General features: G+C 36.1%; 1 protein-coding gene across 10 annotated transcripts in view; it reads left to right on the plus strand.

The window, feature by feature from the left end:
* The window catches only part of PRKAG2 (protein kinase AMP-activated non-catalytic subunit gamma 2), a 452122-nt gene that overhangs the window by 422023 nt on the left and 10492 nt on the right, over positions 1-19607 (plus strand). For 9 of the 10 annotated variants that reach the window (XM_072652167.1, XM_072652170.1, XM_072652169.1 and 6 more), the window contains 6 exons: positions 3551-3596; positions 8363-8417; positions 9567-9693; positions 12491-12656; positions 13475-13512; positions 14514-14660. In XM_072652167.1, coding sequence (XP_072508268.1) covers positions 3551-3596; positions 8363-8417; positions 9567-9693; positions 12491-12656; positions 13475-13512; positions 14514-14660 — 579 coding nt within the window. Of the gene's footprint in view, positions 1-3550; positions 3597-8362; positions 8418-9566; positions 9694-11642; positions 11770-12490; positions 12658-13474; positions 13513-14513; positions 14661-19607 lie in introns of those variants that run through there. The other variant, XM_072652171.1, reaches the window with a different exon arrangement.

A 19607-nucleotide genomic window follows, 5' to 3' on the forward strand; every position in this document is an offset into this window, starting at 1 on the left:
TTCTAGTCTGAATTTTGGTGCTAATTAGCTGTGTGGTCTGGACAAGTTACTTTATCTCTTTGGGACTCAAATTTTTTATCTATAAATTGATGTGATTGGGCAAGATGATCTCTTAAACCCCTATCAGTCATAATATTTTATTATTTTTTATTATTTTATTTTTTATTTTATTAATTATTTCTAGTTTTAAGAATCTTTAAACATGTAACAGCTTTGGGTCATTTGCCCCAAGCTCCCTCTTCTCCCTCTTGTCCCCTTCTCCTCATATCACAAACGCTTCATAGCCTCTCCTACAATTTCCTCCTTTAATTCAGTCTCATATGAAAAGGTGGCTTATCTCCTCAAGGACAACCTTTCTAATGAACCATTGATCCCACCCTCTCTATCAGATTGCCCTCTCACTCTGAAATCTTCGATCTCTCCGTACCTATTGACTCTACCTCCTGTTAACAAATAATGTACAGATCTCCTCTGTCCTTAATAAACATTCTCCCACCTCTGCAAGTAGCATCCTATATTCACAGCCAATGTCTTTTGAAAAACTTGCCACTTTTATTGTTTCCATTTCCTCTCTTCTTTCTGCTTTCTGAACCCCCCAAAATATGGCTTTGGATCTCAGCATTCAATCGAAATTGTTCCCTTCAAAGATACCAATGGTCTCTAACTTGCAAAATCTAATGACCTTTTCTCAATTCTTATCATATCTCTGCAGCATTTGCCCCTGATGACTACCCTTTTCACCTAGATTTTTTCTCCTTTTACACTGTCCATTCTTCAGTCTCCTTTGCTGGATCTTCAGTCATGTCATACCTCCCAATTGTGGGTATCCCCCAAGGTTCTGCCCTAGGCCCTCTTCTTTTTCTCTTTACTCCTTCACTTGGTGATTCCTATAGTTTCAGTTAGCATCTAATTATAGATGATTTCTGGATCTATATATCCAGTCCTGGGTATGGGACTCCATTCCCATATCAGCAATTGTCTCTATAGGACATGTCAAACCATATCCAAAAACAGGACATAGTATCTTCTTCCTTCACCCCTTTTTCAGACTACCCAATAATTGTCAAAGTTATCACTGGTCTTTCAGTCACTCAGGTTCTCAAATTCATTGTCATCCTTGAGTCTTCACTATCATTTTACTATACGTGTCTAACCAGTTGCCATATCTTATCTTTTCTGTATCTACCTCACCTCTCATTCAATGAACTTCAGTGATGTCCAGCCTAATTCAGTTCCTGGGCTTTTAATTGCGCTCACTGACAAGTCTCTACTTATTCCAATCCATTCTCCATACAGCTTCCAAAGTAATCTGCATGACATCTGTCCCCCAATTCAGTTACTGCAGTGGCTCACCATTACTTTTAGGATCAAATGTTAATTCCTTGGTTTGTAATTGAAGGCACTTCACAACCTAGCCCCATGCTAGCTTTTGAGCCTATTACACATTTCTCTTCTCCATGCTTTTCTCTTATGGGAACCTGCAGCCTTGAGGCCATATGTGGCCCTCTAGGTCTTCAAGTGCAGCCCTTTGACTGAATCCAAACTTCACAGAACAAATCCCCATAAAAGGATCTGTTCTGTGAAGTTTGGATTCAGTCAAAGGATAACACTTGAGAACCTAGAGGGCCACATGGCCTTGAGGCTACAGGTTCCCCTCCATGGTAGTTAAATTGGCCTTCTTCCTCACACATGGCATTCCATCTCCCATGTCTTGGCCTTTGCCCTAGCTGTTTCCCATGCCTGGAATGCACCCCTATATATCTCTGCATCTTGGAATCCCTGGGTTCCTTCAAGACTCAGTTCAAGCACCTGCCACCTATTTCATGAGGTCTTTCCTGATCCTTCCAGTGGTTAATTCCTTCCCCCCAAAAGGTCACCTTACCTGAATGTACTTCCCTATTAGAATTTGAGGGTAGGGATTGGGTTTTTTTTGTCCTCAGCAACTAGCACAGTACCTGACTCTAATGGGTGCTTACTAAATACTCGATCACTGATGCAAGTGGGACAATCCATCAAAAGCCTTTTTTCTTTTGTTAAAGTTTTATCACTGGTACATTTACTAGCAATAGGTGAAAGATTATAATCTCAACAGCAGATTTTCCATTTTAGCACTGTAATCCATGGAGAGTCATCTTCTAGATGAGTTATTTATTTATACCTAATCTTGAGTATGCTGTAGTAGATCCGTTGTTACTGTATATTCAGGATATTAACCATTGGCTTCTGGAGTATATCCTACTTCTTCCAACTTCTCTGACTTCTCCTCTGTCTCCTTGACTTGTTCTTTTTCCTTTTTTGCTCAAAATGAAATTACTAAAATCTCAGCCCTCTGCCCTCTTCTGTATATAGTCTCCCTTGGAGAGCTTAATCAACTCTCATTATTTCATTTGACTAAATGTAGCATGACTAAAAATGTAGCATCAAAAATTAGGTCTTCTCAATCAAGATCTAATACTATGTATTCAGATTCACCTCTCTGGCTTATCCAAGACCTCCATAATTATACTTCCTATTTTACCCCCTTCTTTCTCCATCACAAATGTTCCATACTTATAGTCAGGGCAATATCTTCTCCTTCCAGCAAATATCCCTTTCTTGTCTTTGTGCCTTCATTTATGTTGCTCCTCCTTCTCCCTCCCAGATGGCCTGTCCTTTAAAGTCCAGTGTTGGTCAACACTTCTGTATAATCCTCTTTGATCATCACCACAATTCACATTTTATCTACTCCTCTTTGAGTTGTTGTAGTACTCGGAGTATATACCACATATATTAAAGCATAACCATATTATTCCCAGTACTTAAGACTAAAGTACTAAAATGGATCTGTGATCTCATTGGGTCACGAATAGCCTCCAGAGATGAAGCTCACAACCCATCTCTGCCTGCCTATCCTGTATGACTCTTGTCTCTGTCCTCCCATGAGTTTACAGGCTACTTCCCATACTGGGAGGGCTCCCTCAAGCTCTTCTGGCAGCCCTGATTATTTCATGTGTGTATTGCTTGTCTTCCTCTTTCAGTTTCCACCTTCTTAATAGTAGAGAACATGTCTTACTTCTATAACCTTCTTAGCAATAAGAACGGTGCTCAAATACATAGCAGGTACTCAGGAGAAATTTGTATGGCTGATAGAGTCAATGTAGTAAATAATGGTGTGTCGCTAAATTCACAAAGCCTGTGGGTTTACTAGATGCTTTTTCTTCATTTTCAAAGATCTTACTTTCCATGTCCTTAGAAAAAGGCACCGTCAAGACTATAATTCAGACTTAACATGTTAGAATCTTTTGTCATCTAAAGTTTATATAACAAGGTATTGATTTAGTATGTATGCTTTAAATTTATAGAACGTCTTCTTAAGCAACTCAAAACACTTTATATATTTCTCACTTCATCTCACCACATTTCAGAATTTTTATCTTGATTAATTCCATCTGTTGAATTGTTAGTTTCTAATAAGGTTGTTGCATCTATCAGAATATCCTTTTTTTCTTGTACAGTATTTCCCAGATATAAATACATATTTGAAAAGACCGTTTTCCTTCTCTTGTTTCAGGTACAGATTTATGAATTAGAAGAACATAAGATTGAAACATGGAGGGGTAAGCATCATTTTTAATTTCCAAGAATCTAATATCATGTAAAAAGTTTTGACTTAGACCTTGTATATAAATAGACTTTCCTCCCCTCAGTTCTTTTTTCTCTGTTCAAGAATAAAACATGTTAATGAAAACAGCATTTTTTTTTCCTTTCAGAATAGAGGTTTGGTTGGTGTATTGCAGAAGGCAGCAGAATCTGCTAAGCAATAGATTCGAATTCAGCACTGGTTCCCTTTGTTATTTAATATAACCTTAAGCAAGTTACTTGAATTACCTAGGCCTCTGCCATCCTATGTAAAATGGTCCCAACTCACTCAGAGTTTTTTCACAGAGTGACTGTAGAAGTCTTTATAAAATTATCTTGGACATGAATTTTCTTGTAATTGCTAAGCAATTAAGTATGTACTTTTAAGAGGCTCACTTTGGATTTTTAGATGTAAAGTGAATAAGAGATCACCCTACTTCATAGGGCTGTTTCAAGGACCACTTGAGCTAGACAACGTGTAAGAATATTAAAAACTTTCAAGTTGTCATCTTCATCATCAGCATCGTTATCATAACTATTAATCAGTTACTACTTTTAATACATAGCCTTTTATTCTAGGCAATTCTTATACTAAATCAACATTCTCAGATTATAGTCATAATAGCTCACGTTTGTATAACACCAGTTTATAAAGCACTTTCATTGCAACAATTCTATTTAGTATAGAGTGCAAATATTATCCCCATTTTTCAAATGAGAAAACCAAAGATGTAGAAGAAGATAAATGACTTGTCCTTGATCCAGGATGCTTTCCACAATATTATACTGCTACTGTTACCATTAAATATTTATCTTTGTGGTAAAGGTATAGAAAGAAAAGTTGCTTTAGAAGAAACACATATATATTTTTATTTAAAAGTTAATTATCTTTTAGGGGCAGCTAGGTGACACAGTGAACAGAGTGCTGGACCTGGAATCAGGAAGACTCATCTTTCTGAGTTCAGATCTGGCCTCAAGACACTTATTAACTCTGTGACCCTGAACAAGTCACTTCACCGTTTGCCTCAGTTTCCTCATGTGGTGGAGAAGGAAATGGCAAAGTGTTCTAGTATCTTTGCCAAGAAAACCCCAAATGGGGTCATGAAGAATCAGACATGACTGAAGAACAACAGCAATTATCTTTTAATCTGCCAGTTTTCTAAAGAAAGCTAGATAAATGAACCCTGAACTAGGTTATTTGAGTCAAGTTACATGATATGTCTTTTCACCTTTGATAGAACTTTCCCCAAGAAGAACTTGTACTTGAATTTGAAAGGTTTTTTTGTTTGTTTTGCCATATTATCCCTTGCTAGAGGACCCTTATCTGATATAAACTAATTGTAAGGAAATTAATTTCATTACTTTGAAATTACTCTTTGTTAAAATCTTACCATAATTACATTACTTTGCTTGATTCAATACGTATTTATTGAGTGTCTCCTATATGTAGGAATATAGTTGGGGCTATGTGGAACACAAAGGAGGTACTAGAAGAATTGGCCCCAGAAATATGCTAGAGCGAATTCGTGTTGTCTCTCAAGAGCTAGGTGTTAAATTTTCAAAGTGAGCATTTACACCTCAGTGTAGGCAAAACTACAAATCAGGGCTTGTTTTATTTTCTTAATTTTCTAGGCTTAAGAAAGTGATGGATAAAAAGTTAATAATATAGATTAAACTTAAAAATGTGTTGTGCATACATTTTTTTTTCCTGGTTGTGAAGCATTTAGCAGGACACATCATCTTGGACCCCTGTCCCTTGATTAGTTAAAGTTGAGGAAGGGAAACAAGACACACATACATGATATACCCAGATGTTACAAGTGAACAAAAGCCAAATAGGAGATAATGTGATTTGGGTTGTATAAATATATAGTTAGATCAGAATAAGCAAGGTAGGGCAGGTCATCAAGGACATCTGGGAGTTGAACCATGAAACCATTTTCAAACTGTTAGGATTTAAAACAGGGAAGAGGGGAAAGTAAATTCCAGAAAAAGCAAATAGTATAAGAGTCTTGTGGAAATTCATGTGGCATGTTAAGTAAATGATGAGGAAATCAGCTTTATTGTAGAAAGATACTGAGTTAATGAGAGAAACTGATTGGAGAAACTAGATGTGTCTCCTTCATAGATTGGTGCCTCTGAGGATGCAAAGTTTAACTTGACACTCTACGTACACTGAGCATTCTTTGGATCCCATATTACTGTGTGTAACTGCAGAATTTGTATGGCATTTCTAAAATACTAATTGTCATTCAGACATAGCATTCAGATGACTTATTGGAAGTTTCATTTAGTGGTAAAAGTATTTTCATAAATGATGATACTCAATATCATATGTAGGAAAGTCAGGCTAAAGAAATTAATCACATCATCAACTATAATGCTGTCTTGGGGGTCTATGAATAAGAACAGAGGTTCTTGCCCTTTTTAATGAAACCTATGGATTCCCTCTCAAAATAAGATTCTTTTAAAAAAAATTCAATGAGAAATCCTAAATGTCATTTAGAAGTTACAGAAAATAAAGATGTAATTTTCCCATCCAAGTTCATGAACCCCCTGAAATCTATTTAGGAACTCCAAGTTAAAAACTCATATCCTGAAACCATCTTAACAGCAAAAGTCAAGTCCATAAACATTTGTTAAATGTTTACTATGTGCCAGGTATTGTGCTGGGTGCTGGGAACACAAACAAAGACCAAAACCTATCCTGCCCTCAAGGAGCTCACATTTTTAATAGGAAAGACAACATGCAAACAAGCATGTACATGTAAGATATCTACAGGGTAAATGGATGGTCATTTCAGAATTTGGGGTAGAGACTTAAAGGAAGCTAGGGAAGCTTGGGGGTAGAGATGAGAAGGGAGAGATTTCCAGGCATGGGGGACAACCAGAGAAAAGTCAGGGAGATGGGAGGTGGCATATCCTATTAAAGTTACAGCAAGTAGGCCAGTGTTTTTGGATTATTGAGTTGAAAGGAGTAGAGTATAAGAAGACTGGGAAGGTAGGAATGGCTAAGTAAGAAAATGCTGCACCTGAAGTCAGGAAGACCTGAAGTCAAATCTAGCATCAGATACTTACCAGCTGTGTGACCCTGAGCAAGTCACTTAACCACTATCTACTTCAGTTTCCTCATCTGTAAAATAGGGGTCATTATGGCAGTCTTCTTCCCAGTATTGTTATGAAGATTAAATGAGATAATATTTGTAAAGCATTTAGCACAGTGCCTTGTATATAGTAAGTGCTCAATAAATGCTTGTTACCTTCCTTCCTTGGAAACAACTTTAAAAGCCAAACAGAGCATTTTATGTTCGATCCTGGAGGTAATAGGGTTTAGTGGAGTTTGAGAGGGGTGGAGGAATGTGCGAGGGCCAGGCTGCAATTTAGGCAGATCGTTTTGGTAGCTGAGAGGAAAATGGACCAGATTGGGAAGAGACTTGAGGCAGGGAAATTAATTAGAAGGCCATTGCAGTAGTTCAAGTTTGTGGGGATGCGGGCAGCTATGTCAGAATAGAAAGGAGAAAGTATACAAGAGATGTTGTGAAGGTAAAAATAACCAGACATGGCAATAGACTAGGTATGGCAGTGGTGCGTAAGTTAGCTGAAGCTGACACCTCGATGGAGAAGCCTGGCTGACTGGAAGGATGGTGGTGCCCTGAACAATAATAGGGAGATTTGGAAGACAGCAAAGTTGGGAGAGAGAAAAGGTAATAAGTTCAGTTTGCGATATGAGTTCAGGTTGTCTAATAGGCAGTTGGAGTTGCAAGACTAAATGCTATAAACTGGATAAATGGATCTGAAAATCATGAGTTCTTCCAAGTAAAATAGTAAAGAGGGAGAAGAAAAGAGGCCCCAGGACAAAGCTTTAGGGCACACTACCATTAGTGGTCATGACCTGGATGAACATCTAGCAAAGGAAACTTAGAAGTGGTAGAACAAGAACCAGGAAAGAGCACTGTCACAGAAACATTGACACAGCTTGATCAGCATCATCCAAGGTTTCAGAGAGGTCAAGGATGAGAAGAATTGAGAAAAAGGATAATAAGGTACCATTGATAACTTTGGAGAAATACTTTACCTGGATCGTTTTGGTACTTTTATAATTTAAGTCTCTTTATACTAAGTCCCAGCATATGAATAGATTACAGTGAGTTTCTAGGTGAGTATTATTATCTTGGATTTAAGGGGAAAAAAACTTATTACAACAGATATCATTATAGTGAAAACTTGTGTTAAAAAAAACTCTTAAGGCCCAGCTGATGGCCACTCATCTAGAATAATAGTCAATAAAACAAAATTCTAGCGCAGCAAAATGATATAGTTGTCACTTGGATGTTTTCTATGACTGAATTTGGTCGAGAATTTGACTCTTAGCCTACGAATTTTTAGTGCAATATTTTTTTTCCAAGATATTACATTATGGAGTTCTAGTGACCTCTGCTGGCATGACTCTTTATCATATTATTTGATCTTAGTTCCAGATTTTGAGTGTCTACTGTGGTCTTTTTTAAATCTTTAATTTTCCTTTAAGAGTAGCTCACCAAAGCAGAATCTAAAAGGTTGTTTTCTTTTTTTAGCAGCATGTAAATATAGTTAACACAAAAGCTTTGGATGAGTTGCATTTCTTTGGTTGGAGCTATGCATCCTTTTCATTTTAGTTCATGAATTCACAGAGGTACTTAATTTATGTGCTAATAATAACTGTAGATCATCTGGCTAACTACAGATTTTCTTTTCTTAAATACAGAACTTTATTTACAAGAAACATTTAAGCCTTTAGTGAATATATCCCCAGATGCAAGGTAAGCTTATTTTCAACTTTAAAAAAAATACTCATTCAGTTTTATCAGTTTTATTAGTATGAAACTGAGTACAGATTGAAGTATTTTTTTCACTCTTTTTCTTCAGGTTTTGTGTGTTTTCTTTTGCAACATGGATAATATGGAAATAAGTTTTGTATGAATTCACATGTATAATCAATTTCATATTGCTTGTCTTCTCAAGGGGGTTGGGGAAGAGGTGAGAGAGGGAAGGAAATTGGAACATAACATTTTTTAAAATAAATGTTTTAAAAATTTTAATGTAATTGTGAAATATTTAACAAAATTATTAAATATAGCAAAGAAAAAATTTACTAGTACAATAGATTTACAGTCATAAAAAACCTACCATTCTAAAGGAATGTTACTAGCCAAATTTAAATGATAAAAGTGAGTAGATTTAAGGTTGATATCTGGTTTGACAAAAAGGAAACACCATAACATAGTTAGATAGTTCCTTCCATGTTCTAAGGACATTAACTTTTGGTGGCCCAAAGGTTTAATGATGGTCTAGGAAGCTTTAATTCAGAAATGAACAAAAGAACAAACTGTCCTTCATGTAACATTCTCTGTAATGATTCTGTGTATAAATCCTAGTAAAAAAGTACACTCATTGGCTTTCTTATAGGCAGCCTTAAGAAAGGCAGAGTTGAACAGGAAACCTAGACATACAGGATATGCCTGGTTTTCTACAAGGTCAGAGTTGAAACCATTAACTCAGTAATGCCAAAATACCTGTTCCTTTACTAGATTTGATTATGGTCTAATGATCTTGTGTGCAAGTATACCACTTATTCATTTTCAGATAAAATTATGGATCAGCTTTAGAAATTCCTTGCCCTGGCATCCCTGGAGATGTTTAAATTTCCATCATTGCTTTCTTTACTTGCATCTGAGATTTATTAACATACCTTGTGAAAAAATCAGGTACTATCCTTACTTGGGTTCCATTGCATAGATATAAATAAGTGAATTTGCTGTGATCTTCTCCAGCATAAAAATCTTTCAAAACACATTTACATTTGATTCATGTTTAAGTATTTGGAATGTTTTTCTTTCAGTGATGCTCCAAAAGTCTTGTGATTTCTCCACCATCAGAATCTGCTAATAGCTTTGATGGTTTTTCCACAGCCTCTTCGATGCTGTATACTCATTGATCAAAAATAAAATCCACAGATTGCCAGTTATCGATCCTGTCAGTGGGAACGCACTTTATATACTTACCCACAAAAGAATACTGAAGTTTCTTCAGCTGTTTGTAAGTAGCTTTTATTATTTCTGCAAGACATAATTAGTTGCATTTGCTTCAACTAGTTCACTTCAAATAAATAAAACCACTCACCATTAATAAGGTAAACTGTTAGTTTTGAAATCTTCATGTCTAAACTTCAGTTTCTCAGTCTATACAAAACTCAACCGTACACACTCAGACTTCTTGCCAATTAATAGCTGAGCCCTTCCTATGGTCATATATACAGTTCTACATCTAATTTGAAATATCTTCCTCTCCCTCATACAGAATATGTAGAGAAACAGGAGACCTGGAAAAATCCATTTATTTAAGGGTCCACATGTAACTCAGCCCTAGACACGTGACAGATAATTAACAAACACCTACTGGCTTAGCTTGATGTTACCTACAAAGGAGATATAACCAACTTGAAGGAAATATGTGGAAATATTTACATAGGAAAAGTAAGCTGATTACCCAGTGTTTTCTAGTACTTTACAGGGCTGTGTTTTTAGAAATATTTGTACAGAAAGACATTATAGATAAAGTTACTTTTTAAAGTGGAGTGGAAACAGAGAAGCCCAAAGAGAGCAAAAATGTAGGAAATAAAAATGTCATGTTGGTCCAGATTTAGGGCTGTAAATTTTACATTTGGTGACCTTTGAACTGAGGTGATCTCAGTTTTAGATACATGCGTAGTACTTAAACTCCCTCGGAATTATCACTAACTGGTGGTTTGGTTGGCAATCACAAGAAAAGCACACAAATAAGTTAGGACCTTGGTTAGTTATGAGTGATTCTTTGGAAAACCTTCTATCATTAAATTTGAAATATAAACAATATGGTAAACAGAAATAGTGGGAGTCTTAGTGATGGTTCAGAAGAGCTAATATAAGCCATGAGAGATTATTCTATTTCAAAACTGCTTTTCTAATCTTTTTCACTTGGGCTCCATTTTAGAAAAACAGAAGTCCATCAAGCCAGCGTGAGAGGGAAGCAGCCAAATCCCTCTCACCAGGATCTTTCTGGTTCCCACTTACCTTCAGGATTGGAGGCTTAGTGCTTGAGAGAACCATTGGAAAAGGCAGTTTGTTATTGTTCATAATGACAATCGCTCTCACTTAAGTAATATTTTCCTATTCACAAAACTTTCCTCACATCCATGTGAGATGAGCAAGGCAAGCACGTCCCCCTTTTACTTATGAAGATGCTTCAATGACTTGCCCAAATTCCCACTGCTATCAAGGGACAGCTCTTCAGTTTGATCTCATCTTTTGACTCCAAGGCCACTGCTTTTTCCCCTTTTTTCCCTTTTTCCCATGGAGTCTTTTTGATTTGCTTGTGTTGCAAACCAAGTTTATGACCAAAACCTGCTCAGTATGCAAATTCTGCTTTTCATATTTAAATGGGTACTAAGGAGGAAAGTGGGAGGGATTAGAGATTTGCCAAACATTAGGCTTAATAAAGAAATGTGATATTAAAAACAATATGGAAGGAAAGTAGACTCATTATTCCTAAAAGAGAGTGCCTCTCTCCTAATAAGCAAAGACATTTTTCTGTCATGTTCTACAGAGCACAATAGAGCCTAGCAGTTGGGGTTTAAACAGATGGCCAGGTTATAAGGTGTTTTGGGTACTGTAGTACTGTGAAAGGAGCAAATCAGAGTTTACAAGTCATTTTATATGAAATATTTATACCTCCTTACATTTGGGCTAATTTGGTAATTAGGTAATCATGGTTTTAGAATTAAAGTTAGGAGTTAGATGAAATGCAAAGAAAAAAAAGAAAATATAAATCTAGTGAAACATTTTGAGCCTAATCTCTATCAAATTATAAGATAATTTTCTTTAAGTGATATTACCCCTTTATATATTTACCAAAAAAAGCCTAAGATATCATGTAGCATAGGGAACAATTCCTATACTACGATGGACCAGATGACCTAATAGGTCTTTCTTTTTTCTCTAAATTTCTAGGATTCTCATGCTTTGAATATTGATGAACTCTTTGACTTGAACATTTTGTTTCTTCTAATTGTTCATCTTTTCCTGATAATTATAAGGTACACCAGGAGGATGGAATCAACTGTACCCTTTCCAAAAGGTGGATTTTTGAAACAGTAGACGTTATTTTGTTATAGTCAAAAATGCCCCTAGGCCTCTCTCCTCTGATTTCTCCCTCCTCCTATTATCCCTTTAAAAATAGCCCACCTTGAAAGAAAAGTTGTTTTTTAAGTCCTGTTTTATTCTCTGAGGCAACTAGCTCTTCCATATTTTCTAATAGACAAAAGCTGATATCATTCAGAAGAGAATTCATTGTATAGAGGTGGAGTGGTATGAAGATTAATTTAGCTTATGCCTAGAACAGCCACCAACAGGTGCTTTGAGTAGTAGGTTATGTGGGTCCTTACTAAGTAGTATTTGATGGTGATAGCAGGACCCAAAGTAGAATTCTTAGCAGCAAAGGAAAATTGGTGGCCTACAGGTCTTAATTTCCTGTTGCTTCCTTCTTCCACCCACCTTTTTTTAGCCATCTAAGAGGGAGGGGAGAAAACAATATTATTAAACTCCTTATTTTATAAAGTATTGTATAAAAATGTAGCAATATCAAGTATCAGCACTTAATATCTTAACATAAATTTGTTTGAAGAAAGGATATAATATATATGTGTAATTTTTTTCATGTTAATTTAGACATCCAGTTAGATTGTTAGAAAAGACTAACTTCAATTTGCTTATATCTACTTTTTCACTCAAATTTGGCCATTTGAAAACAACGGTATATTTTGGTTGGCTAGAGCATCTACGTTTATCTTCCTTTCTAGGTGTCTGAGATGCCAAAGCCTGCCTTCATGAAACAGAACCTAGATGAACTTGGAATAGGAACATACCACAACATTGCCTTTATACATCCAGACACTCCTATCATTAAAGCCTTGAATATATTTGTAGAAAGACGGATATCAGCTTTGCCTGTTGTGGATGAGTCAGGTTTGTATATTTAACCATGGTTAAATGTGAATAGGTAAATAATGTGAATAGAAAAAACTTTATTGTCCACAAGTGGAAAACAAATATTTGATTACTGGCCACTTAGTTCTAAGTATCTTTAGGTACCTAGTATATCAAAGAAAGATTTATTAAACATGTGGAGAACATGAAATCTGTCAAGTAGCCAATGAGACATTTATGTGCATATTTCATTCTTCACAGAGAAATGTAAGCTCTTTGAGGGCAGAATTTATGATTTTTTTCTTTACATGCCCAGAGCTTAGCATAGTGTTTTATACATAAAGAGTTTGGGGGTTTCTTTTGGTCTAGACATGTAATTTCATTGGCATAGGGAACTCCAAAGAAGAAATTCCCTCCACCAAAACAGATTAGTAGCTGCTTTTTAACTTGTCTTAAAATATTATCCAAGGTCCTGAGAAGTTAAATTGGCACGCTTGTATGTGTCAGGAGAGAATGTTGAACCCAGATCTAAATGATTCCAAGGTAGTTATCTATCTACTACCCCATGACTTCACTGCCTTATGGATATTAAATAAATATTTAAGTAAATTGAATTAAATTGAAAATTAGAATTTATTGTGTGGTAAGTAAACCCTAAACCCAAATAAGAAGACCAGGAAAATGATCATATTACTTTGTTATTTCCATATGCTCTGCTAAGATAAGTAATTTCATGACCATTTAAATATATTTAATGTTTTATTCCTAGTGATCCTATTTTGACATATTAAGACTTAAGAAAATGAGCTTCTGACTTATTTCTAATACATTTTTCTAATGTACATTTTCACTTCTAGGAAAAGTTGTAGATATTTATTCCAAATTTGATGTAATAGTAAGTATTTTTTTTTTACTATCTTACAACTCATATCTAGAATTCATTTTAAAACCTAATCTACCCACTAATTTATGTTTTTGCTGTTTTTATAAATGAAATAAACCACTTTTAGTAAATTAATTAATGTTAAAGCCCATTTATTTAGAAGTCCTATGTTTATGTTTAATAATCAGTTTCTTCGTGCATTCTTTCTTTATGAGAAAGTGGGGCTAGCATATATGTATTCCATAAGATGCTATAATGGCATACCATTTTTAATTGCATTGTTGATTCTGGTTAACTAATGAAAGGTTGTTGAACATACCTTAGCAGTTTGGTAACTGTAGGCCTTTCTGGCTTAATTCTGAGACAAGCCTTCATTGGTATGGATTTGAACCAGGGTGCTCTATTCTCCATTAGTCCAGGAAACCCCAGGTGGTTAGGCAAGTTTGTCCCCATCCCATTGTGCTCCTACCACTAAAGCTTTGCTTACTTCTTTGCTAGGAGTTCTCTGGAGTTCATTAGAAGCCTCAAAGGTCATTCAGGTGTCTAGAAATTTCCCCTTATCCTTAGCATTATTATTGGCTACGTATGGTTCCCCAAGTTCTCCACAGTAATAACCAGCACCCTTAGAACAGTTAAAATTACTCCTAAGCAAATGAATGCTTCTTTGGCACTTTGGCCCTGTGACAGACCTCTGGCTAGTTAAATTGATCCTGTGTATGTATACCTTCTGGTGCATTGGTCCTTATTCCATCAGAGTATGATACTTTACTAGCAGCCAACAAAGGAAACATTAATTTGGGGTTAGGGGACACAAAATTGCCTTAGTATTAGATACAAAATAATATATATTCTCTAGTTATTATTGATCATAGCTATGCAGGAACAATAATTTTGACAGTATTGTAAATTGGTTAAAAAAATTGGTTTTTTAAAAATTGGTTTTAAGTTACTGATTTTTTATCATTAGAGTGATTTGAAATCACAGAATTTGACTTTTAATTGCTTTATCGTAGAACCTTGCTGCTGAAAAAACATATAATAACCTAGATATCACAGTGACGCAAGCCCTTCAGCACCGTTCCCAATATTTTGAAGGTGTTGTGAAGTGCAGCAAGCTGGAAACACTGGAGACCATCGTGGATAGGATAGTAAATGCTGAGGTGAGATCACTTTGTCTCTTTCTGTAAAACTTTTTTTTTAGGTCAGCATTTAGGAGGCAGTGCTAGATAGTATTTCATTTCCTTCTGAAACAATATAGACTATGAAAGGTAACTGTCCAAGTCCGTTTCAGACAAGTCTCTTTTCTTCTCATAGCATAATTGAATCCACAATATTTAAAAGATTCTTTTCACAGTATAAAAAAAGTCTTTGAGGAAAATAATTACAGCACCTACACGTTTATATCAGGATATTCAAAAAACTAGAAGACATAAAATCTCAGAATTGGAAGAGACCTCTGATTCTGGCTCCCAGCTAAAACATAAATGCCCAACAGGTACTCATTCAAATTCTGCTCAGAAACCTCCAATAGTAGGGAGGCATAATGTATATGACATTAACTAAGGAAATAATGACCCAATCATCTTCTGTGTTCTTATCAGTTTCTTTGCCTCTAAATCTGGTATAGTGTACACTTCTGCACCTTATAAATCCCATGGCACTCAGCAGCTGCCTAGGAATTCAGAGAACCTTTAGAATTTTCTTTCACTTAGGGGATTTTCAAAGTGCTACTCTTTTCATGTCAACCCTGAGAAGAAATTATTTTTCAATGTATCATAATTCTATAATTCTAAAAATTTTTTAAGTATAGCTCTCAGGAAATAAGACCTTGTTATCAATCTTTAGCGGGGAGGGAGAAAAGTATTTCTCATCTGTAACAATCTATTAATTAGACAAAAATATAATAATAAATGATGTAGCATGCTGTTTAGTCTGCTTTGATATCTCACTGTAAATGCCTTCCCATCACCACAACAGAATGAGACTGAATTCTAAATGGAAAAGTAGCTAATTATTTTTCATGCCATTAGCTTTCATGGAGTTAACTTTTAAAATCTGTCTCTAAAAGTGAAACACAGAATATATGAAAATCCTTCCAGCACACTTATGAAGTTTGATGAATTATCAAATGAATGAAAAGGCATTTTTTTACAAAAATACTGTGTGCCAGGCACTTGCAGGTCTTTAAGAACCTCAGTCCAGATCTTCATAGTTTGATGTAATTTCCATAGTCTTAAGTTCATTTTCCTTAATGTATTTAATAATAAATGGTATGTGATTTTTTTACCCTTACAACCTGAATCCAGCACCCAAAGCTACTTACTTTCCATTAATTTTCAGCTGACTAGGGTTATGTTTTAATTTTTCATTCATGTCCTCAGAGATAATTCATGTCCTCAGAAGAGAATAATGCATTTGTTACTGTAAAAGCACAGATTCCCAGAGTTGGAAGGGACCTCAGAAATCATCTAGGCCAATCTCTACCAGAGCAATAACCCACATCTGCAAAACACTCAGCAGGTGGTCACTCATCTCTGCTTGAGGACCTCAAAGGTGAGGTAGCCCATTGCTGCTCAAGGCAGCCCAGCCCACGTTTGAACACCTCAGATTATCTGGAAGATTTTCCTGACATCCAGCCTCCTTTGTTTCTTTACAACTTCTATATGTTGTCCTCTGGTGTCCAGCAAAATGGATCCATCCTCTCTTCCATGTGGCAGCCTTTCAGATTCCAAAAGACACTCGATAGCTCCCACCTCTGCCTCCTACCCCTCTAAGGCTTCTCTTTATTAATGTTAAGTGTCCTCTGTTCCTTCAAACAGTCCCCCTGGGGCATGAACTGAAGGTTTTCCACTATTCTGATCACACTCTTCTTCAGTTTAATATTGCCCTTCCTGAACTGTGATGTCAAGAACTGAACACAACGTTCTAGAGGTGACATTACCCAGGTGGAGGACAGGAGCACTATCACCTCTCTAGGCACTGACAATATGTTGCACTCACTTTCTTGGCTGCCAGATCATACCATTAACTCATATGGAGCTTGCAGTACACTAAAATCCCAAGATCTTTTTCAGAACAACTATCTATGCACACCTCCCCCATATCATTCTTCTGAAGTTATTTTCTGAGCTCTAATATAAAACTTTGTATTTTTCATATTTAATTTAATCCTGCTAGATTTATCTCAATATCCTATCCCATCAAGATCTTTTTGAATCTTGACTCAATAATATTAATAGGTTACATTAATATAATACTTTAAGGATTGTAAAAATGGTTTTTTTCTACATTATGTTGTTTGATCTTCACAACCGTTTGAGATAGGAGGAGCTATTATCCTCATCTTACAGATGAAGAAACAGAGAGGTTAGACAACCTACTTCACCTCCATAGCTAATAAGTGCCTGAGACAAGACTTGAACCTATGTCTAAGACTATAGGTTGAGTGCTCTGGCTGTTATACCATGCTGTCCATCCTCCAGTGTGTTGTTAGCTGTCCCTCTCAGCTTTGAATCATTTGTAGATTCAATAAGCATGCCATCCATACATTTCTCTAAGTCACTGATAAAATGTTAGACAACACAAAGCCAAGCACAGATCCCTGGAGCTCTCCTTGCAAATAGATAATAAACTCTTCATGATTATTCTTTGGTCTGACCCTTCAACCTAAATATACCTAAGTATGTTATCATCTAGTCTATATGTCTTTAGCTTATCCACAAAAGAAACATAAAAAACTTTTTAAAATGCTTTGCTAAGATCTAGGTAAACTGTATCTGCAACATGCCCCTGATTTACAAGTTAAGTAACCCTGCAGTAGAGGACAACATTAGTTTGGTATGGCTTGTTCCCGTCAAAGCCATGATAGCACTTAGTAATTCCTGCTTCCTTTTCTAGATGTTCCCTTTGTTGTATTCTAAAAATTTGCCAAGAATCAAAGTCAATCGCATTGGCCTTTACTTTGCAGATTCTATCTCTTCCCTTTTTTTGAAAATTTAGTTCTCATTTACCTTTCTCCAATCCTGTAGAATCTATATATTTCTCCGGGGGTTTTCAAAGGTCACCGTACTCAAGAATCAACTTCTCTCAGTCCTTTTACTGCCCTAGAATGTTAGTTCATTTGGGTCACGTGACTTGAGATCATCAAGGGCAGCTAGCTGCTCTTTTTATCTCCCTCCTTCTCTTGGGTATAAACTGTCTTTGACAGAAAATAGAAGCAATATCAGACAATTACTTTCTAGAGCTGGATAAAATAATATCAAAATTCATTTGGAAAAACAAAAGGTCCAGAATATCAAAGGGACTAATGAAAAGAAATGCTTGGGAAGGTGGCCTAGCGCTACCAGACCTTAAACTGTACTATAAAGCAGCAATTATCAAAACCACTTGGTATTGGCTAAGAAACAGAGAGGTAGACAAGTGGAATAGACTTGGCACTCAAGATGCAGTAGGCAAGGAATATAGCAACCTTCTGTTTGATAAACCCAAGGACCCCAGCTTCTGGGATAAGAACTCATTGTTTGACAAAAATTGCTGGGAAAACTGGATAACAGTGTGGCGGAAATTAGGCATAGACCCATACCTGACACCGTACACAAGAATAAAGTCCAAATGGGTACATGATTTAGGTATAAAGATTGATACCATGAATAAACTGGAGAAGCAAGGAATAGTGTATTTATCAGATCTATGGAGAAGGGAAGAATTCTTTACTAAAGAAGAGATAGAATGCATTATGAAATGCAAAATGGATAACTTTGAGTACATTAAACTGAGAAGTTTTTGCACAACCAAACCAATGCAACCAAAATCCGGAGGGATGTAGTAAATTGGGAAAAAATTTTTACAGCTAAGCTCGGGGATAAAGGCCTCATTTCTAGAATATATAGAGAACTGACCCAAATGTATAATCATACAAGTCATTCCCCAATTGATAAATGGTCAAAGGATATGAACAGGCAATTTTCAGAGGAAGAAATTAAAGCTATCTATAATCATATGAAAAAATGCTCTAAATCACTATTGGTTAGAGAGATGCAAATCAAAACAACTCTGAGGTACCACATCACACCTATAAGATTGGCAAACATGACAGAACAAGAAAATGATAAATGCTGGAGAGGATGTGGGAGAGTTGGAACACTAATTCATTGTTGGTGGAGCTGTGAGCGCATCCAACCATTCTGGAGAGCAATTTGGAACTATGCCCAAAGGGCTACAAAAATGTGCATACCCTTTGACCCAGCAATATCGCTACTAGGACTATATCCCCAAGAGATCATAAAAATGGGAAAGGGTCCCACATGTACAAAAATATTTATAGCAGCACTCTATGTAGTTGCCAAAAACTGGAAGTCAAGGGGATGTCCATTAATTGGGGAATGGCTGAATAAATTATGGTATATGAATGTAATGGAGTACTATTGTGCCATAAGAAATGATGAACAAGAAGACTTCAGAGAGGCCTGGAAGGACTTATATGACCTGATGCTGAGTGAAAGGAGCAGAACCAGGAGAACTTTATGCACAGCAACAACCACAGTGTGTGAGAGTTTTTTCTAGTAGACTTAGATTTTTGTAATAACACAAGAACTTCTGAAAAAAAAAAAAAATCCCAATGGTGGACCTCAAGGCAAAATGCCTTCCACACTCAGAGAGAGAAATATGGAAGTCACTCACATAATGTAGCAGATCATGTTTGTGTATGTGTATCTGTTTGTGTATCATGTTCTGATTTGTTATACGGATTCTTTCATTTATCTTAGTCTGACTACATAGCATGACGATAGTGAAAATATACTCAATAGGAAAGTATATGTAGAATCTATACAGAATTGTATGCAGTCGTGGGGAGGGAGGGAGGTAGTGGGGGGTGGGTGGGGAGGGATAAAATCGCAATTGTATGGCAGTGATTGTTAAACATTAAAAAAAATAAAAAAATTAATAAAAAAAAAAAAAAAAGAAAGAAAATAGAAGCAAAACAAGAGAGGAGTTGCTCTCTCTCTTCTCCCGTGTCCATTATCATTCCATCCACCCTGAGCAATAGCAGCTCCTTTCTGAATGTCTTTTGTTTTCTTTGCTGACTTCGACTGAAACATTCTGAGTGC

This window comes from Notamacropus eugenii, chromosome 3 (genome assembly GCF_028372415.1).
Source record: "Notamacropus eugenii isolate mMacEug1 chromosome 3, mMacEug1.pri_v2, whole genome shotgun sequence".
Lineage (NCBI taxonomy): Eukaryota > Metazoa > Chordata > Mammalia > Diprotodontia > Macropodidae > Notamacropus > Notamacropus eugenii.